The sequence below is a fragment of the Haliotis rufescens genome, unplaced genomic scaffold, assembly GCF_023055435.1.
Source record: "Haliotis rufescens isolate VD_foot unplaced genomic scaffold, xgHalRufe1.0.p SCAF_17, whole genome shotgun sequence".
Lineage (NCBI taxonomy): Eukaryota > Metazoa > Mollusca > Gastropoda > Lepetellida > Haliotidae > Haliotis > Haliotis rufescens.
The window spans coordinates 20,339,471-20,363,079 of record NW_025963857.1 but is presented as its reverse complement, the minus strand read 5'-3'; the positions used below and the strand labels follow the sequence as shown (position 1 = coordinate 20,363,079).

General features: G+C 40.0%; 1 protein-coding gene across 1 annotated transcript in view; it reads right to left on the bottom strand.

Moving 5' to 3' along the window:
• Positions 1 to 14,739, bottom strand: part of LOC124133941 — a 67,987-nt gene extending 53,248 nt beyond the window's left edge. The window contains exons 1-13 of the mRNA XM_048397687.1: positions 14,654 to 14,739; positions 13,580 to 13,600; positions 12,311 to 12,421; positions 11,720 to 11,848; positions 10,678 to 10,698; positions 9,600 to 9,717; positions 8,604 to 8,746; positions 6,588 to 6,702; positions 3,805 to 3,944; positions 3,268 to 3,396; positions 2,185 to 2,214; positions 1,622 to 1,736; positions 670 to 905 (exon numbers count right to left, since the gene is read on the bottom strand). Coding sequence (XP_048253644.1) covers positions 670 to 905; positions 1,622 to 1,736; positions 2,185 to 2,214; positions 3,268 to 3,396; positions 3,805 to 3,944; positions 6,588 to 6,702; positions 8,604 to 8,746; positions 9,600 to 9,717; positions 10,678 to 10,698; positions 11,720 to 11,848; positions 12,311 to 12,421; positions 13,580 to 13,600; positions 14,654 to 14,732 — 1,387 coding nt within the window. The 5' untranslated portion in view covers positions 14,733 to 14,739. The remainder of the gene's footprint in view (positions 1 to 669; positions 906 to 1,621; positions 1,737 to 2,184; positions 2,215 to 3,267; positions 3,397 to 3,804; positions 3,945 to 6,587; positions 6,703 to 8,603; positions 8,747 to 9,599; positions 9,718 to 10,677; positions 10,699 to 11,719; positions 11,849 to 12,310; positions 12,422 to 13,579; positions 13,601 to 14,653) is intronic.
• Positions 14,740 to 23,609: the final 8,870 nt, after the last annotated feature.

Below are 23,609 nucleotides of genomic sequence, written 5' to 3'. Positions count from 1 at the left end.
TTCCATATTTGAAAAATATGCATTTTCGTGGAGTGATTCGTGACTTATATGTATACTGTTTTCCTTGTGGAACTATATCATTTATGACAAGGTCCCGATTGAACATATCTACATAATTTAAATTTTGAATTCAAATCATGCATTTGATTAATAATACGTGTTGCTTCTTTCAGGTAAATTGAGCGTTGAGTTCTGAACCATGAGATTGAATGAGTGAATCTGGGTTAACTATCTCATTGTTCCAATGTTACCCGACATTCCTACGGCCTACCGACTACCCAACCCGATTCTGAAACCCCATTTGTATGCATTATGAACACATCTTAAGTTAAAAGTTTATGAAGTACCAACTGATAATTAGATGCACATCACCCAAAGACCCGTGAAGATCCGGGGTAGAATAGGTGTTCAGCAACCCATGCTTGCCGTAAAAGGCGACTATGCTTGTCGAAAGAGGCAACTAATGGGATCGGGTTGTCAGGCTCGCTGACTTAGTTGATGCATGTCATCGTATCTCAAAGGTATGGATCGATTCTCATGATGTCAATCGTTTATTTACAGACCGCCATCATATAGATGAAATATTGATGAGTGCGGCTTAACACAACAAACAAACAAACAAAACATCACCCCAAAGTTAATGAAGCTGAGAAACATAACATCTCTCACATAGTTTAGGGGGCTGCATCCCCGTGCCTAGGGAACTGCCTCCGTTTCCTGTCCCTGTCCCTGTGGATGGGTTAGGGGTCACACCGTTGATGTTGATGCCGCCCCCGCTGCCGATACTCTGAAGGTTGGTGGAGGAGGAGTAGAAAGACCCGGATGTACATTTGACGGTTTCGCAGCAGTCGTTGACCTTCTTATCCGTCTTGCACTGAGGGGGGAGGTTGGTGTAGGAGGGACACCTGCAGGGAGGAGCACACAGGCCGTAGGTAGGTATATTCGCCAACAATAATGATATGCTGTTTCCTAGTTGAACAATATCTAGATATTTCACCTTAATTGTTCAATTACATTATTGTATACAAAATTAGCGTTCCCATATGTACATGTCAAAAATAGTTGTTTTGAAACTTTCGCATCTAGATCAGAAGTATCTACATTTCATTTTTGTCTGTTTGTTTCTACTAGAAATGCATATACATTTAAATTGTCAAATTGTCATGACATGATGAGTATATTACTGATAGATTCTTTTGTATTGAACGTCGTGCTATGCTATTCCATTCCTGTGGTTATTACCACTGTTATTACAATACCTCTAATACATGTCAAGCATCATATTAGTTATCCAATAATTATATAATGAGCTGTAAATGATATTGTTTATCTGTATGTGTATATGGGCCAATGGCCTTTCATACAATAAAGATTGATTGATTACATGTCAACTTAATATTAGTTAACTAGTCCTGGTGACTGTCACAAACGTCTTTACCAGTAAGAGGAGGCATATTTAGGGCATTGGCGGAGATCGAGAAAATGAGGCTTTAAGGCTTGTCCATTGTCATCTTCAATGATAATTTGGGACACGTAAAACACAGAAATGGATGGGTTTTTTTTATCTTTTTCGGGGGTATTGGGATGGGTGGTTGGGATGGGTTAAGGGCGAGACACTCACGTATTGGAGCATCTGTAGTAGCCATAGATTGCGTTTTCACAGACACATCTTTGGTCGCATCCAATGGCCCATGTCTCTCCTTGTTTGTGGGCTTGGCCCTGGTACACACAGGCATCTAAGAGAGAACAGTAAGTGGTGGCGATACATTTCTACATAGTGTTGCGTGAGTCAGTATCGTTTTACGCCACCTTTAGTCAATATTCCAGCAATATCACGACGGGGACCCCAGGAATATGCTTCACACATTGCTCTCCATACAGAACGTTTTAACCACCAGGCTACCCCACCGCCCTTGTTTTATGTAAATAAAGTCAACTTGAAACTTGGTTTTCAAAACATGTTGAGGCATCAATTGGAGTTGAGCAATTGATACGTCGGATAAGGTATGCATAGGCCATCACTGAGAATACCAGTTGATACAAAGATGGAATTTACACTGGATCTGAACAGCATTATGCCACAGTGGGTTAATTTATGTTTGTTTTGAATCGCAGATGGATAATAATATAATGTTCAGGCTTATAAATATTTACACGAGTATGGCTCATTGAACATGTGCTTACCGTTCGGTCCGGGAGTTGGGGCTGCTAGATCTGGTAACAGAGCGAAAACAAACCAGTTTATTGGAGGTTTAACAGCAAAAAGGGTACCAAATTATACATAAATCTGTAGCGTTTCTAGTACATCACGTTTGTCATGAGCGACATTGTTAAATTTGCTTCTTCAAAATGAGATGTTCTTAAGTGATGTGAAAGTAAAGAAATGGCGCGTAAAGCAAGGAAATGGCGCTATTGTGTTAAACAGATATATATGCATAGAGCTTGTCATTTGTCAGTTGTCATGGAACAATATAACGTCATTCATTGTATTATGACATCATAGCATTCCTGAGTGACGTCATATATGTTTCACAGCTGTTTGAGTACGTTGAACGATTTATGTTTTCCAATGTCCGTAAACAGTTGTGTTTGTTTTTAGAATCGCGGGTGTAATTGAGTACCCGATGCGAGGAATACGTTACATTTGAAACCTCAAGTGTTGGACGTAATGTTTATACCCTAAATCACATGAGTAAGAACGCTCTTGACGATATCCTCATCAGAGTCCAGCTTTCTTTGTCTGGCTTAGTTGTTACCATAAGAAGTCGTAGTAAGAAGACCATTTTTGTTGTACTTGAGTATAACGCGACTCATTACTAACTGGTGGCACTGTTCATATTGCCTCCGTTTGCTTTTGTCGTCAAACGAAAGTGTAAACCTAATTTCTGTTAGGCACGGCATAACGTGGCTTCAGATACGGCTGTTGAACTATAACGAAGTGTATCCGTCGGGATCTGGCGTCACACTGTTTACACCTGATTCACACAATATCACTAATTCACTACTGTCCGATGCATTATACTGATAACGACATAAACCAAATGGACCCGAATGGCGTTGTCATAACCCATCTAAACATTGACATATTTTTATACGATGATTGGGATATTTAGGTTATGGAAAGGGACAAAAAATATTTTGACAGCAATGAGTGAAGCCACCGTTTGGACTCCCCAATGTACAAGAGTAGCAGTTGATCTTGACAAAACGCCATTATATATTTCATTTCTTTGTTGATTTGATGGTTGGGTGTTTCTTGACACTTACGACATAGATCACAGTATTTCTTGCAGGTTGACCCGGCCCAGCCTGGATATTTGGGACAGGCTTCCTTGGTATAGTCTGCACAGTTGGGTATTTTATCCACGCATGCCGAGGCGGCGGTGGGATGCAAACCTGGAATATCAGCATACAGTGTCGTGTAGTAAACAGCAATCCCCGTCCGTGTTGATACCATTGCTTAGTAATTGTGCACAGATCCCCACAGCAGAGATTGTTATTTAACTCTACTCTTTAGCGGGATCAAACCGAAATCATACTGCTCCCACGTTAACACTAACCTCCTTATCAGTAAACTTGCGGTTGACACATGGAATGAATAAGGTTTTACACCTCGGACGGGCTTCACCCTTATACCCCTGTAAGGAACTGAACACAGATCCTCGGCGTGATAGTGTGAGTGAGCGAGTATGGTTTTACTGTGCTTTTAGCAATACTTCAGCTATATCAATTACTAAATAAAAGAGATGTTGAGAAATTTATACTTCGAGTGAAATAGAAATGGATAGTGTATGATCAACTGACTTATGCCAGCTCCGCTGACGGAACCGCTTCCCGAAAAACTTCCAAACTGCTTGCTGAAAGTACACTGGGGCCTTTCACAGCATTGTCCCGGATCCTTGATCATGACGCAGTCAGTGGGCATCTGACCGTACACGGGACAGCTAAAACACAAGAGAGCGGGATGTTTTAGTTAGATGGAAGATTGTGAACAACTACAACACAAGAGAGAGGGATGTTTTAGTTAGATGGAAGATTGTGAACAACTACAACATAAGAGAGAGGGATGTTTTAGTTAGATGGAAGATTGTGAACAACTACAACATAAGAGAGAGGGATGTTTTAGTTAGATGGAAGATTGTGAACAACTACAACACAAGAGAGAGGGATGTTTTAGGTAGATGGAAGATTGTGAACAACTACAACACAAGAGAGAGGGATGTTTTAGTTAGATGGAAGATTGTGAACAACTACAACACAAGAGAGAGGGATGTTTTAGTTAGATGGAAGATTGTGAACAACTACAACACAAGAGAGAGGGATGTTTTAGTTAGTTGGAAGATTGTGAACAACTACAACATAAGAGAGAGGGATGTTTTAGTTAGATGGAAGATTGTGAACAACTACAACACAAGAGAGAGGGATGTTTTAGTTAGAGGGAAGATTGTGAACAACTACAACACTAGAGAGAGGGATGTTTTAGTTAGATGGAAGATTGTGAACAACTACAACACAAGAGAGAGGGATGTTTTAGTTAGATGGAAGATTGTGAACAACTACAACACAAGAGAGAGGGATGTTTTAGTTAGATGGAAGATTGTGAACAACTACAACATAAGAGAGAGGAATGTTTTAGTTAGATGGAAGATTGTGAACAACTACAACACAAGAGAGAGGGATGTTTTAGTTAGATGGAAGATTGTGAACAACTACAACATAAGAGAGAGGAATGTTTTAGTTAGATGGAAGATTGTGAACAACTACAACACAAGAGAGAGGGATGTTTTAGTTAGATGGAAGATTGTGAACAACTACAACACTAGAGAGAGGGATGTTTTAGTTAGAGGGAAGATTGTGAACAACTACAACATAAGAGAGAGGAATGTTTTAGTTAGATGGAAGATTGTGAACAACTACAACACAAGAGAGAGGGATGTTTTAGTTAGATGGAAGATTGTGAACAACTACAACACTAGAGAGAGGGATGTTTTAGTTAGATGGAAGATTGTGAACAACTACAACACAAGAGAGAGGGATGTTTTAGTTAGATGGAAGATTGTGAACAACTACAACACTAGAGAGAGGGATGTTTTAGTTAGATGGAAGATTGTGAACAACTACAACACAAGAGAGAGGGATGTTTTAGTTAGATGGAAGATTGTGAACAACTACAACACAAGAGAGAGGAATGTTTTAGTTAGAGGGAAGATTGTGAACAACTACAACACAAGAGAGAGGGATGTATTAGTTAGATGGAAGATTGTGAACAACTACAACATAAGAGAGAGGAATGTTTTAGTTAGATGGAAGATTGTGAACAACTACAACACAAGAGAGAGGGATGTTTTAGTTAGAGGGAAGATTGTGAACAACTACAACACTAGAGAGAGGGATGTTTTAGTTAGATGGAAGATTGTGAACAACTACAACACAAGAGAGAGGAATGTTTTAGTTAGATGGAAGATTGTGAACAACTACAACATAAGAGAGAGGGATGTTTTAGTTAGATGGAAGATTGTGAACAACTACAACACAAGAGAGAGGGATGTTTTAGTTAGATGGAAGATTGTGAACAACTACAACACTAGAGAGAGGAATGTTTTAGTTAGATGGAAGATTGTGAACAACTACAACATAAGAGAGAGGGATGTTTTAGTTAGATGGAAGATTGTGAACAACTACAACACAAGAGAGAGGGATGTTTTAGTTATAGGGAAGATTGTGAACAACTACAACATAAGAGAGAGGGATGTTTTAGTTAGATGGAAGATTGTGAACAACTACAACACAAGAGAGAGGGATGTTTTAGTTAGAGGGAAGATTGTGAACAACTACAACACTAGAGAGAGGGATGTTTTAGTTAGATGGAAGATTGTGAACAACTACAACACAAGAGAGAGGGATGTTTTAGTTAGATGGAAGATTGTGAACAACTACAACACTAGAGAGAGGAATGTTTTAGTTAGATGGAAGATTGTGAACAACTACAACATAAGAGAGAGGGATGTTTTAGTTAGATGGAAGATTGTGAACAACTACAACACAAGAGAGAGGGATGTTTTAGTTAGAGGGAAGATTGTGAACAACTACAACACAAGAGAGCGGACTGAAGTGAGTGAGTGAGTATGGTTTTACGCCTCTTTTAGCAATATTCCAGCAATATAATGGCGGGGGACATAAATGGGCTTCATACATTGTACCCATGTTGGGAATCAAACCCGGGTCTTCGGCGTGACGAGCGAACGCTTTAACCACTGTGCTACCCGACCGCCCCAGAGCAGTCTGTAACTTAGATGGAAGATTGTCAGGTTGTGAACAGCTGAGAGAGAGAGGACTTTTGATACTATGGAAGACAGGCTATAATCAGGGGTCATGTCTTAGACTTAGACCTTACATTTTAGACTATCGTATTCAAATCCGTCTCGATACACTATATTTCGTTCCGTTCGGTTGATCTTCCCTTATCTCATGAAAAAATGCATGAATTTCGCTATCGGTCACCATTAAGCTGTAGGGTAGATAACTGTATGCAAGGAACGACCACAAACGCCTAACAACATGCTTATGTTAATCCTAGGTTTACTTACAATGACTGGCATCTGTACGACCCCTGAGTGGCGTCATTACACGTGCACCGCAGGTCACAGCCAACCGCCCATGTCTGACCCTGGTAGTAGTTGTTGCCGTTGTAGACGCACACATCTACAATGAGGAAATCCAGAGATAGTGACCAACACACACACGTAGTATATCCATAGGACAGTGACTAACGCATATTCGTAGAATAAGACAATAAGAATATCCAGAGATAGTGACCAACACACACACGTAGTATATCCATAGGACAGTGACCAACGCATATTCGTAGAATAAGACAATAAGGATATCCAGAGATAGTGACCAACACACACACGTAGTATATCCATAGGACAGTGACCAACGCATATTCGTAGAATAAGACAATAAGGATATCCAGAGATAGTGACCAACACACACACGTAGTATATCCATAGGACAGTGACTAACGCATATTCGTAGAATAAGACAATAAGGATATCCAGAGATAGTGACCAACACACACACGTAGTATATCCATAGGACAGTGACCAACGCATATTCGTAGAATAAGACAATAAGGATATCCAGAGATAGTGACCAACACACACACGTAGTATATCCATAGGACAGTGACCAACGCATATTCGTAGAATAAGACAATAAGGATATCCAGAGATAGTGACCAACACACACACGTAGTATATCCATAGGACAGTGACTAACGCATATTCGTAGAATAAGACAATAAGGATATCCAGAGATAGTGACCAACACACACACGTAGTATATCCATAGGACAGTGACCAACGCATATTCGTAGAATAAGACAATAAGGATATCCAGAGATAGTGACCAACACACACACGTAGTATATCCATAGGACAGTGACCAACGCATATTCGTAGAATAAGACAATAAGGATATCCAGAGATAGTGACCAACACACACGTAGTATATCCATAGGACAGTGACCAACGCATAATCGTAGAATAAGAAAATCCAAAGATTTTAAAACGCACACGTACGCACACATCTACAATAAGAGATCGAAAGAAAGTGACCAACACACACAAGTAGTTGGTTGGTTTGTTGTTTAACGCCGCGCTAAGCAATGTTCCAGCTATATGACGGCGGTCTGTAGATAATCGAGGCTGGACCAGACAATCCAGTGATTAATATCATAAGCATCGATACACGCAATTAGGATCGATTATATGCATCAACCAAGTCAGCGAGCCTGGCCACCCGATCCCGTCAGTCGCCTCTTACGACAAGCATACTCACCTTTTATGGCAAGCACACACAAGTAGTGACTCCATAGACCGTGACCAACGCATATCGGCGGTGAGGGTCACAGTTAGGGTCATTTCATGTGAAAGTAAAAAGCTTCACCACTGTTGTGATAAGAAAAAGTAGACATGTAGTAGGACTGACAATGTGCACGTGGCTGTGTGTACGTCTAGTAAGACAGACAGTGTGATCATGTACACATGTACTGGGAATGGGTATGAGCGTGAATGTACAAGGATTGACTCTGTATAAACGTGTGCTAGGAATGACATTGTGACTATGTGAGTGTGAATGTACAAGGATTGTCAGTGTATACGCATGTGCTAGGAATGACATGGTGACTGTGTGAGTGTGCATGTACAAGGATTGTCAGTGTATACGTATGTGCTAGGAATGACATGGTGACTGTGTGAGTGTGCATGTACAAGGATTGTCAGTGTATACGTATGTGCTAGGAATGACATGGTGACTATGTGAGTGTGAATGTACAAGGATTGTCAGTGTACACATATGTGCTAGGAATGACATTGTGACAGTGTGAGTATGTATGTACAAGGATTGACAGTGTATAAATATGTGCTAGGAATGACATTGTGACTGTGTGAGTGTGAATGTACAAGGATTGACAGTGTATAAATATGTGCTAGGAATGACATTGTGACTGTGTGAGTATGTATGTACAAGGATTGACAGTGTATAAACATGTGCTGGGAACTTTTAATGTGCCCCGGTTTGAGCGTGTACACGTTACTTACTGACTCCAGCAGCCGTTGTCCCGAGGGCTGACCCCTGAGAGGTCACGACCTTCTTATTGAAGTCACAGACAGGCTGCAGACAACACTGCCCGGGGGTGGACACCAGGGTGCATGCCGGGGGGAGACTGTTGTATATAGGGCACCTGAGGGGGACAAGGAACACATGTTGAGTCAACCTACCGTGGCTTTGTTTGTTTGTTGTTTAACGCCGCACTCACCAATATTCCAGCTATATGACGGGGGTCGGTAAATAATCGAGTCTGGACCGAATAATCCAGTGATTAACATCATGAGCATCGATCCACGCAATTGGGATACGATTACATGCATCAACCAAGTCAGCGAGCCTGACCACCCGATCCCGTTAGTCGCCTCTTGCGACAAGTATGGGTTGCTAAAGACCTATTCTATCCCGGATCTTAGTAGTAATAGTAATAGTAGAAGTAGTAGTAGTAGTAGATGGAAGTAGTAGTAGTAGTAGTAGTAGTAGTAAATGGAAGTAGTAGTAGTAGTAGTAGGAGTAGGTGGAAGTAGTAATAGTAGTAGAAGTAGCAGTGGTAGTAGTAGTAGTAGTAGTAGTAGTAGTAGTAGTAGTAGTAGTAGTAGTAGTAGAAGTAGTAGTAGATGGAAGAAGTAGTAGTAGTAGTAGTGGTAGTAGCAGGGGTAGTAGTAGTATTAGTAGTAGTAGTAGTAGTAGTAGCAGTAGTAGTAGTAGCAATAGAAGCTGTAGTAGTAGATGGAAGTAATAGTAGGAGTAGTCATGGTGGTGGTGGTAGTAGTAGTAGTAGTAGTAGTAGCAGTAGTAGCTGTAGTAGTAGTAGATGGAAGTAGTAGTAGTAGTCGTCATGGTTGTGGTAGTAGTAGTAGTAGTAGTAGTAGTAGTAGCAGTAGTAGTAGTAGTAGTAGTAGTAGTAGTAGTAGATGGAAGTAGATGGAAGTAGTAATAGTAGTAGTAGTCATGGTAGTGGTAGTGGTAGCAGGTGTGGTTATACATACTTGTTTGTACACTTGTAGGTTCCAGTCGCGCCGTCCACGCACTCACAGTCGTAGCTGCAGCCGTCCTCCCATTTTTCTCCTTGATTGTAAGTCTTCCCTTTGTAGGAGCACTGGCCATCTGCAGAAAGTAGTAGCACATATGTTTTAGCAGCAGCAGGACACGTGTAATAGAACCAAAAGGACACGTGTAATAACACCAGCAGGACTCGTGCAATCACACCAACAGGGCACGTGTAATAGCACCAGCAGGACACGTGTAATAGCACCAGCAGGACACGTTTAATAACACCAGCAGGACTCGTGCAATCACACCAGCAGGGCACGTGTAATAGCACCAGCAGGACACGCGTAATAGAACCAACAGGACACGTGTAATAACACCAGCAGGACACGTGCAATCACACCAGCAGGGTGCGTGTAATAGCACCAGCAGGACACGTGTAATAGAACCAACAGGACACGTGTACAGCATCAGGACGCATTTAATTGCACCAGAAGGACACGTGTAACAGCAGCAGTAACACACATACCATAGAAGGTGGTGAACTGCATAGCACTGCACGTTACATGCAACTACGTACGTTATGGAAGGTTGTTTCTGTTCAGTAACAGTTCATTATGTGAACTGTGTAAAACAAAATGTCCACGTGTCATAGAATAATTCTTTTGAGAATATATACTCGGTAGAGCACTAGATCAGATACAAAATATACATTAAGAAAAATATACAGACAATAGAGCAATATATAGTCAATAGAAGTTTCTGTGGAAACCAATGTATTTAGTCCATAGAAACATATATCGTGAATGGAATTATATACAGTCAGTTGAACATTGAACAAAGGTCCATATTGTCACTTTAAGAATATGTAGTTATGGAACCATATGTTGTCAATAAAATTTAATATAGTCATTGCAACCAAATATGGTCAACAGAATTAACAGAAGCACCAGCACAGGTCTAAAAGAAGATGTTTTGGTGCATACATCTGCCAGAGAGACCGTTTGAAGTATTCGATGCATTTTATTACGATTTTCTAACCATTTTAAACAATAAAGCGCTTTAGCTTATACTTACAGAACCCAGTCGACTGAATATCTGGAAACAGAAAGGTTTATGTTCTAAAAATTTAAGCAATAAGCTTGACTTGCTTGTTTTGTTCATTTCTACCTAAAACGAAATGTCGACCCATCTTCACATTCATCCACTGAAGAAAAAGGATAGTATCATAACATGACGACATGGCGAGTGAGGGAGTGGTGTTTTACATCACTGTGACATACAAGTATATCAAGGCCACATGCAAAGTGTTTAAGTATCGATGGATTGGTAATGTTGAGAGATTCATCAAATCATCTTGGCCAAAGTGTCATCATGCCCTATATCGTCTACTGTTCTCCTGCTTCCTGTCACCTGTTTACATATAGCTGGAATATTGATGCGGCATTCACCAACATTCATTCATTCTACATTTGTTGAGACCGCATCTGTGGTTCGTGGCACGGGCCAGCAATTAAAACCGGCATAATTCCCAACTAGTAGAAGCAGACACACAACAAAACACACACACACACACACACACACACACACACACACACACACACACACACACACACACACACACACAAAATCACTCAATCACACAAAATCACTCAATCACACACACAAAATCACTCAATCACACACAAAATCACTCAATCACACACACACACAATCACTCAATCACACACACACACAATCACTCAATCACACACACACAATCACTCAATCACACACACACAATCACTCAATCACACACACACACACAATCACTCAATCACTCAATCACACACACACAATCACACACACACAATCACATACAATCACACAACACACTCACTCACACACAATCACACACACACACATACAATCACACAACACACTCACACATACACACCACTCAATCACACACACACACACACACACACACACAATCACACACACAATCACACATACACTCGCAGAGTACAATAATGTTAAACCCACTTTCAATTTACACCACATTTGTTGACAGTCACTGGCTTTTCGGTATTGATATCCGGTACAAAGAATCTGTAACTCTATTTGAGATCATACTTACGACAGAAGCCACAGTACTTGCGACAGTTCTCATGAGCCCAGGGAGCGTACTTGGTGCACGCGTCCAGGCCGTACTCCGGACAGTTCGTCAGACTATCCTCACAAGCTGGGGGAGCAGTAGTGTGCAGTGCTGGAACAATCATTCAACACTGAAGCCATTGATGAACAGAGAGTGTCAGCTCTTTGGACACCTTGTGGCCATTGCATTCATTATTCGTTCCATTCCTTCTTTAATTCGGAAATATTACCATTCATGTTCATTTGTCAGGGTGTCATGTGAATACATGTTGGTGTAGAAGTAGCAATCATTAAAAGGAGAAAACATTTTGCCACATTTGATATTGAAATCTATGGGCTTATATCTCCGTGTTAAAATTCCTACAGTGATGCGACCATCAAATAGCCATTTTAAATAGTGGCATGTCTTTGTGGATTGTGCAGGAATTCATAATAATTCTTGTCTGTATCAGCAATTTTCTTTGAATATAAAGAGTCATCAGAGAACAACATGTTTAAACCATTCCATGCAGAGGCAATGAGAATGGCTATGCACTTGCACGGGGAACTTACAAAGATTGCAGGTCAGACTTACGTTTACATATTCCACAGTATGCTGCACAGTTGTCCTTGGACCAGTCGCTATATTGCGTACACACGGAGCTTGGGTACTTCGTGCAGTCGGTTTGGTCCACGCATGTTTCAACTGAAAAATGGACAACTACGTTTCAACAAACGCGCAGCTGACACGGAAACGTGTACCATAACATCGCGCCATTAAAAGCAATTAAATTAATATAATTCCAGCCTTAAAGTTCTGGCCATCTCAGGCCCAGTGAAAGGCTTGCTTGGAGAGACAGGTGTGTCAATATGTTTTTTTACGTTTTTGTATGAATTTTCGGATTTTCATATTTCCGATGGGATCGACCGTAGATTGTTCCATAGCACTGGGCCACCATGTTGGGATGATCTGTTACCATATGTTGTGCTACGTGACTTTGGACTGCAGGAGATGACCTTCAGATCGGATTAAACTAAATGCAATCAGTATTTACAAGCATAGTTTTGTCTTCAGATGGGATTAAACTAAATGCAATCAGTATTTACAAGCATAGTTTTGTCTTCAGATCGGATTAAACTAAATGCAATCAGTATTTACAAGCATAGTTTTGTCTTCAGATCGGATTAAACTAAATGCAATCAGTATTTACAAGCATAGTTTTGTCTTCAGATGGGATTAAACTAAATGCAATCAGTATTTACAAGCATAGTTTTGTCTTTCAAGTGTCTGACTGTAACATGATTACACCAAAGTTTATTATGTGTGCATTAAGAGTACTGAAACTATATGAATGGTTTCTTCTGTGATAAGATCGACGACAGCTGGAACCATGTGTTAGATGTTTTAACGGTTACCACAAGTGATAACGTCAGTAACAGCACTTCACATTTTCCCACTCTTAACCAAGTATTCAAGAATAGTTTATTCTGACATTTGCAATCAGAAATTAAGTTGTCATTAGTTTTAGCATATTATTCTAAATGTGACTTATATCAAAAACTAAGAAAAAAAACATTGTTCAGCGATTGTTTTCCAGTGTATGAGATTTGTACATTGCTATCGCCACAAAGGAATTTGCTCGAAACCATCTCCGTGTGTATGCCACTCACTGGATGTCGAAATATATTGTACCGAGGGCCAATGTCTGGACATAAACTGCATCCACGCCAAGAATACATATATCATAGGCGTGTTGGTGTGTAACGCTTTGTTGTATTCGATGTGATTTATATGCTTTTGGTTCGTTATTCACAGAAAAAAACCTTATATATCAGTATATATTACTTCAGGATTCTAACTTACCGGTAGGTGCCGCTCTTTTTTCTGGAACAAAAAAAATTGCATTTGTTAATGATCATTTGCTTCGGTGTCATTGCATTAAATAAAACCAAATAAAACGTCGATCTTTGAAACGGCATAAGGACATATGATTAGTTTGGGTTCTGAAATAAAATTGCTTTCAATTTTGATTAACTTCTTGTGCATTCTACAAAACATCGTATCAACATTTATGAAAGATATTTAAAAAATGTTTATTATTTAATGAGGTCTTTGTTGTTGTTTTTGTTGTTGTTGTCGTAAAGTTACAAGATACAGCAAGTACTTATAAATAGGACCTGGGGCAAAGCTAGATAACGCATTACGTGTATATGAACAGTGACCCACACTGAGGCACACCTCTGACCTTCCTTGTCTATCTATACTGAGAGATACACCAACTGTTTTATTGTAATCTAGAAGTTTCTAAAACAACATATGTTGCCATTACTTGTCCTGACTAATTGTACACTAAATATGTTCCAACTGTATATATAGTACAAATAAAACTGCGTACCATGTAGGTGGTTAGGTGCATCTTCAGAAAAATAGTGTAAAGCGTGTTTTTTATATGTTGAATATAATTGAAATATATTAAACTACCTTCAATTCTAATTATTAAACGCTACAAAACCGTGTACACAATCATACGAAATTGCTGCTAAAACAGAGTTCATTGTATGAATATGATTTTGTCATAAGCATTAGTTTATGAATCACTATCAAATAGTGATGATACCAAATGTTCGCTATAAATACCTTCTTATGTTCGCCTTATGTTAAGAAACTAGCATTTTAATATCCATGGGTACATATCAAGTAAACCCTCAAAATACAGTAGATATAAATCCCCATAACATTTTTCTATCGACGTCTTAAATGTTTTCATTTTAATCGGATGTATTGGCTTTAATTTGGAACCACGAAAAGGGTTAACAATAATCCTTTAAATTGTGATAAATGACACATTTGAGTTGCTACATGTATTGAATGTAGTTGCTACATTTTAAATAAATTGTATTAGTATCTAACATTTTTTTAAATAAAAAGATCACTTACCTTGATCTTCCTTTTTTCTTACTGTCGACGCCTGGGTGGCGACAATGAGAGTCAGGGCTATACAAAGGCCCCTGTTCATGATGGCTTTCTGATGCACTCTGACATCTCGCCGCAATTCTCGCGGTATTATACGAAAACGTCACGTGACACCTGGGTTACTTTCCGGTTCCAGTTTGTTACCAAGATTACTTAACTGAGTGAAACACAAGGGAGATAACTCATGATCAGTTAAATGAACCTATTAATTATTTATTAAGTTTGTGTGGATATTTGGATATTTGAAATATCTTTAAAATACACGTTGTAGTGTGATATTTTACATGCACACATTTCAAAAGAATATATAATGCTTTTCCTTTTTTGTAATGATGGAAAAGGGAGACGAATGCTTAATGAAAAAATATATGTATTTTTTATCACTAATTTTTTTTTTTTATCTCTGCACGTTATCAAATCACCTCCCACACATGGGTCACAGTTCGGCACGCTATCTCAAAGACAACCAGTTAAAGCTGTTGTTTAAGCTTACTTTCACACAATTGTTTCTGTTTGTGTATTCTTGTTTACATCCGTGGAAAGATTCAACTCAATGTAGTTATCCGTAATGGAATTAGTGGGGTAAGCGTAGAATTGCTGTACGTGTGTGAGAGCATCGAGAAATAACTGCACTTACTGTCACAACCATATTTCCTAGATGTAAAATTCTTACATAATCGATACTGCCATTCTCGATTTATGTCATCCGCGTAATGTTTCCTTTCTCCATAAATGTCACACATGCATTATTGCCGTTCTGATACCTGTCACCCATGCATTATTGCCTTTCACTATACTTGTCACCCACGCATTATTGCCGTTCTGATACTTGTCACCGACGCATTATTGCCTTTCACTATACTTGTCACCCACGCATTATTGCCGTTCTGATACTTGTCACCGACGCATTATTGCCTTTCTCTATACTTGTCACCCACGCATTATTGCCGTTCTGATACTTGTCACCGACGCATTATTGCCTTTCAATATACTTGTCACCCACGCATTATTGCCGTTCTGATACTTGTCACCCACGCATTATTGCCTTTCTCTATACTTGTCACCCACGCATTATTGCCGTTCTGATACTTGTCACCCACGCATTATTGCCTTTCTCTATACTTGTCACCCACGCATTATTGCCGTTCTGCTACTTGTCACCCACGCATTATTGCCTTTCTCTATACTTGTCACCCACGCATTATTGTCGTCCTGATACTTGTCACCAACGCATTAGTGACTTTCTCTATACTTGTCACCCACGCATTATTGTCGTCCTGATACTTGTCACCAACGCATTAGTGACTTTCTCTATACTTGTCACCCACGCATTAGTGACTTTCTCTATACTTGTCACCCACGCATTAGTGACTTTCTCGATATATGCCACCTACACATTGCTACTTTTCTAAATACATGTTCGTAATAAATATATTGTTTCATATAATTTTTTTGATATTTTGGTTTTTACACCCAATGGAACTGTTTCGGCAGATAATGGAGACTGGTGTTTCTCTTGTGTTGACGTTTTGAATTCTAGAACGTACGTGTACCTCTCGTGTCGACTCCATGGCAGTTGACTTCCAAACAAAACAGTTCAACTACATCGTTGCAGGACATGAGTGATTTCTATTTTTTCGTGGAAAACATAAAGAACTAGGTCATCGCGAGGTCATTGCAGAGAGTCATGGGAATGGAACATTGTCATATTTTGGATACATCGTACAAAATGTCTCAATAAAACGTAATTATTTCTTTGAACATAGTAATGATTAATCTAGGCAACGTCGCATAACGAGAATGGCAAGGAATGCATAGCTGTTACAGTGTGGACAGGGTGACCCATTATCACTCGCCCACACGGACAGGTGTTTTCTATTACACACACACTCATGACATGCAGAATTAAAAATATATTCAACAAACATATGTTTCTTTATATACACGCTCATTATTAAAAATATATTATTTTATTAACACAATAATATATTTTTATATTCTTCTATAACATAACACAACATCATATAATATAATTAACGATTGTCGACATACAATGTATTCGCTGTAACTGTAAACAAAGCTTTTAGTACTATATGTCCATATATCTATCATCCGTCGCACTACATTTTTCACACCAAATATTGGAAAAACAAAACATCAATCGTGGAATGACAAAATAGACAATAATGTCATGACACAAGAACACATCTAATGCTAGGTGGGCATATTTTCCCTTCCGATAGAATGTACAGTAAAATTACGTAAAAATATACATTGTACATGTGTGTTAAAGAAGGCTTTACCTTTTTCGTGTAATAATTCAAATAAAAGCGCAAAATTTCCATAGTCATAAGACTTCCCTGCTAAAGGAAAAGTGAATACCACGTTTCCGACTATATCACGACCATGTGTTCATGACTCAATAGCATCAAATAATCACTATTAAAAAATGGGCTTATCCTGCCGGCAAAGGCAAAGGCTAATCAGTTGTTTGTTCACCCGAACAAACACGGGGACATATGGCCCAAGTCAAAACAGCGAATTGCTAGGGACACCATATTGGTCACTGATGCGTCATACTTGGAAGCGTCCTCCAAACAAACTTAGAAAGCATAGTGATGGCCGGTTTAACGTCAAGAGACACATCTTCTTGCTCGAATCTAGAGTAATAATATGTTAGTTGCGTACACTCAAACATCTTAATCATTGATTATCTGTACACAACACCCGATACCTTTAATTGCTAAAATAGTATTCCCATTTTGTAAGGACGCGTATGAACTTTAGTGCAATAATAACCTTGAATTACCTCTTTATAACACACTTTCTTAGTTTAGTGGGGCATGGGTGGCCCAGTAGCTTAAGGCGCCGCAATTCGCTGTGCAGAGTTGGGTCCTTTGGGCCCGCCAGAAACCTATGATTGTGGGTTCTAATCTCTCTTCGCCCCGATTATGGTTCTAGGTTTGTCAGCACCATACCCGTACTCGTTGGTTTCACCCAGTGGTAAACGTCTGAGACCTTCATCAAATCGGGCTTTGCTCCCACAATAAACTGATACGCCTTGATATAACTGGAATACTGTTCAAAGCGGCATTAAACCCAACTTACTCACTTCTTAGTTAAGTAAACATTCTATTACTTTTTTGGGTTGACTCCCATCCGGGATTGGAACCCGCACTCCCAGAGTGAGGCCCCTAATCACCAGCACATGTACAAAAATCACTCTTTTTTAATATGAATAAAACACACACGCACGAAAGTTCTCCCAATACATGTACATGTGCTAGGCTATGGGATGTCTTCCAGTGCAAATGCGGGATGTACACAGTATTTATACGATCTATGACAACCGCGACTGTTCCCGTACTTCCGTGATTGTCTTCAAACCTGTTAACGGGTGGGTGGGGTAGCCTAGTGGTTGAAGCGTTCGCTCGTCACGCCAAAGCCCCGGGTTCGATTCCCCTCATGGGTACATTTGTAGCCCATGCCCGGTGTCCCACGCCGTGATATTGCTGGAATATTGCTGAAAGCGGCGTAAAACCATACTCACTTACTCATACCGGTTAACACTAACATCATTCTTATGCTCATACATCATTATCTGTGTGTATTCAGCTAGCTTGTTACGTCTTTCGTCAATTCATATTGCATGATTTCAATAATAACTGCAAATATTATTGACAGGTGCGCATGAGGAACTACACACACTGAGTCATCCAGAGTGATAGTAAACTAATAGAAGTAAGATAAAATACTCAAAGCCAGCTGGTCGACATTATTTATATAAAAAGTGATACTTGTAATATGTAACTATGACTAGACTTTAGAGATAATCACAACCTATCTGCCCACCCACGCTCACACGCCAGGCGGTCAACGCGACTACTTTCGCACACCACCGACGTGAATTGTTCCTTTAAGGTTAGTTTAGCTTCTAGAACTATACTTGACAACAGGCACAGACTGGTACCAGTGATAATGCCGAGAATATTACGAAGGCACAAAAAGCTTCTTCTATAAAGTTTTGAGCGTATTCATTGTATGAGCATAACAGAAATGGGCTTCAGACATCGTCATCTCGTTGGACAGAACCCAGACCTTCGGGATGACACTCTACAAACTATGCTTCCCCATTGCTTTATATTTTCATACTACACGATTTGTGAGTCTTAAATTTCATTGCGATGTAGGCACAAACACCTGACCGTGGAGACAATCTACCCACAGACGGGACACAAACACCTATAATGGGTAGGTGTGGGGTGTGGATGGGGTCCTGGTGGTGGTGCGGGGTGGTGAGTGAAGGCATTCTTCCTGTATGACCACAGGAGCAACAGCAGCATCGCTATTGCGTTCAAAGTCCATATTTCTCAACGCGCCAGCATTGGAATCTATGCGGAAGTACCTTCTCTCAGTTACCTCTGAACAGATACATTTCCTTTTTCTGCCATTGCCGGGACATATTTCTATGTTGGTTCTTGCCACACACCGTCAACAGACGAGAGTTCAGGTCAGCTTTAGAGGTCAAGTGAAGCGAAAAATATTGCGATTTTTTTTAAAAACATCAATTGTCCTCTGTATATTAAATAAATTTCCGAGGAGAAAACATTCAAAACATTTTCAGAAAGTATTTAATTGTCTAAGTGAAAATGTTGAAATAACACTTTCCTTAATCGGCTTCTAAAATAAACAAAAGATACCGGCGTGGTATGTGGTGCGTGTCAAAGGCTTTCATTTGGTGGTGTGAGATATGTGCAATATAATGCAATAATCTTGGCCGCGACGTTAAACCCCATTTCACCTCACCTCACTTGTACCGGCGGATGCTTCCAACACATAGATAACGATTTGCAAACCAAGAATACACAATATATGCGCTTTTCCTTCATATCTCAAATAAACATGATGCACAGTCAAACTAAAGTGAAACACCATTGTGAATAGATGTAATTATTTGGAAATAAACTGTAAGTCGACCTGAGCATATTCCACAGAGGAATGCTGTTTTTTTGTCTGAAATTCCTTTTATAGCTCAAACGTACTAAATGATTACTATCTTGACCCACTCACTGATATATATTTTTAAAGTTTTTACGCTGTACGTTGAATGTGAATATAGTTTCATTAATTACTTGTGTCGTAATATTTTGTGAGATTGTCACCAATTACTTGTGCCATATGTGAGATGCCTCCCTTAATCACCTGTTGTCTTAGTGAGTTTGTACCAATAACGATAGATGCTGGACAAGTAGGAAGACCTTCAGAAAACCACTAGGCAGACTGGGTGCCGGCCCGATCGTTGAGATTGTGCAGCGCGTCAAACACCGGGAACTCGTTTCAACCCAGTAAGGGGAATCCCCTCTGTGGCGATTTTTATCGTTTGGGGCGACGATTTCGCCTGTCGTTGTTTATCGTCTGTTTTATGCTATTTCCGTTTTCAAATTTACTTCTGGTCAAGCATTTGTGATTAAGTACACCATAAATTATCATTATCTACAAAGTTGCTATGTCGTCTTTACTTGTCCTTCAACGTGAACTGCCATCCATGACAGCCAGACAGTACAAACGACGCTCCCCTCTCTCGCTACCATGGGTTCTCATAGCAATAGTAATCCTCCTGTTGTCCCAGGAGATTTGTCCCGTCTATTGAAGACCGCCTTCGTGGTCAAGTGGACAGAGCGTCTGTCCGGAGTCCGGAAATACCAAAACATGTCAACAGATGGTATTTGTTGTCACCCTGCCTGGCGCTCAGCATTAAGGGGATAAAACGAGGAATGATCGGTTCTGAATCGACATACTGTGTCTGAGTGTGGTATTTATCTTAAACTGCTACACGGTATCTCGTACAATGAAACCGACATCTAATACAAGCAGCTGCTCACACATACGTGCCTGCACGTCGCTGTATAAGTTAAACCCTGTTTCATCTCAATTGACATCCGTCTTTTCAAGCTTGTACAGATCTGCACGTTGTTACCGAGTATCTGGATAAGATGTTTACCTAACCAATTTCCAACAATGGCATTGTTACATCACGGTCGTTGTCATGGCAACTAGTTCGAAAACAAGGCTCCATACTATAGCTACAACAGGTCCATCTGATAGAGTCCTCGTCACCGTCGGGCTTACCGTCGGGTCGGTTGTCACGGTGCTGGTGATGTGTTTTTTTTAATTTCATGCAGCGGTTGGTTTTTATGCGACAAAGCTCGTTTGTGCATGGTCAAACATGGACACAAAAAATGAACAGACAAAATGGCGAATTGATACATTGAATACGATAGAGGGTTTCACTGCATTAATTTCACTACGCAATAGATTCAAATCTGCTCTCTATTTCAAAAGGCGAATTTCAACAACTCTCCTTTAAAAAAAATTGTGCAGCCCGTCTGAAAGCAAGGCGCCCTGTGAAGGGTGTGACCCAACAGCTTACCATAGGCGGCAACATCAGTGTTTACAGACGAATCAAGGGTTTGGCTCCAATTCACAGATGGCAGAAAACTTGTTGGCGATGTAGCGGCGAGCGGTATGCCAGGGCAACAATGCTTAACCATGATAAATATGGGAGCGGTAGTTGTTATGGTGTGGAGCGGTATCACACATTTCAGGCGAACTGATTTGGTTTTTACACTGGACTTCCCAGCTGGATTTATCGGCGGAAATTAGGAACTGAACTGCTAGATAACATTGCCAGACTACATCGAGCCCAGGCCGTCACCGATTATCTCGAACCAGGAGGTATGCAGTCATGGAACTGACCCGCTATGTTCCCTGAAATGTCCTCAATAGAGCATCTATGGGGTGTTTTCTGGCAGAGAGTGTACGCCAGAGATTCAGCTCCCACCAACCTACCCCGGCTCAGGGCAGCTCTTCAGGCGTCAATGGCGGACAAAACCAAACTTAAGGTAACCATATGAAAGTTAATCCAGGGGTTGCCATCAAGGTGTCCTGCATGTATCGCCCAACACGGTGGCCACACTAGTCATTAATCTACAGGCTCGAAATAAATTGTACAGTGTCACATATATGTATCACATTATACGTTCACTATCATTTCATTGTTTCATTTTTTCGTGGTCTAGTGGGTAAAGCTTCTGGCCGTAAGGATGAAAGTCGGTGGTTCGATACCGCGTCATACCAAAATACCTTAAAATATGGAACTTGTTGTTACCCTGTCTGGTGCTCGACATTGAGGGTGTAGAACAAGGACTGGTCAGCTTTGAGTCAGTATACTGTGTCTGAGTGGGGTATTCATGCGCTGCAGGGTATCTCAGTGGGCTAGCTATATGAAACTGGCATCAGTCAGGACGTGTGCAAACGGTACCTCACACACACACACACACACACACACACACACACACACACACACACACACACACACACACACACACACACACACACACACACACACACACACACACATACACACACACACACACACACACACACCCGTGCATGTCGTCGAACCCCATTTCACTTCACCTCACCTCACCTCACCTCACCTCACCTCACCTCACATGTGAAGATATCCCTCAACGAGAACATGGGTAACTATACGTGCACCTCTACAACGTGCGCTCCAGAAAACACACATCTTTCAAAAACTATGGGTAGTATTGGCCTCAAAGGTTGGCAACTAGCCAATTTCCTTTGATATATATTTAGTATGATAAAGTACATAAGACCCATAAGCAAGTCTGTGACCTACTTGTAAGAGTGGTTTTTAACCATATGCTTATCTACATCTACTAAGAAAATTAACCTGACAGTAAAATATTTTCTCATGTTCAAAATACCAAAATGTCTTCACCCTTTTCTTAGATTATGCAGATCCTGTTGCCGAGTTAGAGACCTTATTTGTTCCTTGTGATGTATTACAGGTAAAGGTAGGTTGGAAAGTTTTGGAACTAAAGTTAATTTCTACCAGGTTGATTTGTGAATTATTCAATACATGTCACATCTGATCTTGAATGCAACCACAAGGATGGTCAGAAGTATTGCATTCCTCTTAATGTTCAAAATTGGCTACCTTAGTCGCTGAACACATACACCTTGTGCTGCTTCCTTCCACACTTCAATTGTGAGCGATCTTACTTTTCTTTACACATTTGCATTTCCTAAAACGTAGCTGTTGCGTAGTCGAACTTTTGTTAACACGAACGTGTTGTGTAAAAATATTGTGCTTTTCACATTCATATTACGTAACCTTACCTTTCCTAAAACGCACATGTAGCAACCGAACATTTCTTGATACGAACATGTAAGACATTAATGTTTTTGACATATTAATTTTCATAACAATATAAAGGTGATCAACCTTGCTTTCTTAATACATGTACATATATCGTGTATTTTCATATTTTCTTCACACTTGTATCGTGTGCAACCGTACATTCTTAACAAAAGTACTTATATTATATGTGTTATATTATATTATATGTGTTATCATATTTCCTTTTGATTCTTATTATCTCCTTTTAGGTTTTAAATATTAATCTAATTTATGTCTTCTTTAATTGCATTTTTTCAAAAAAGTTAAATGAATATCAAAAACGTTGCTGGATTAATTATTATAGTGAGTGAGTGAGTATGGTTTTACGCCGCTTTTAGCAATATTCCAGCAATATCACAGCGGGAGACACCAGAAATATGCTTCACACATTGTACCCATGTGGGAAATCGAACCCGGGCCTTTCGGCGTGACGAGCGAACGATTTAACCACTAGGCTACTCCACCGTCCCTAATGATTATAAGTGTATAACAACTCCAATGATCGTTATCTAAACTGTCCCAAAATTATGTTAAACATATCACAGTACATGGAATACGTAACCTTGATGTAATAATGTGACAAGTTATCATTGGTCCGTCTTCAGTCTTGACAGCCAGCCCTCCCAATCATTGCACTTGAACCCGAAACCA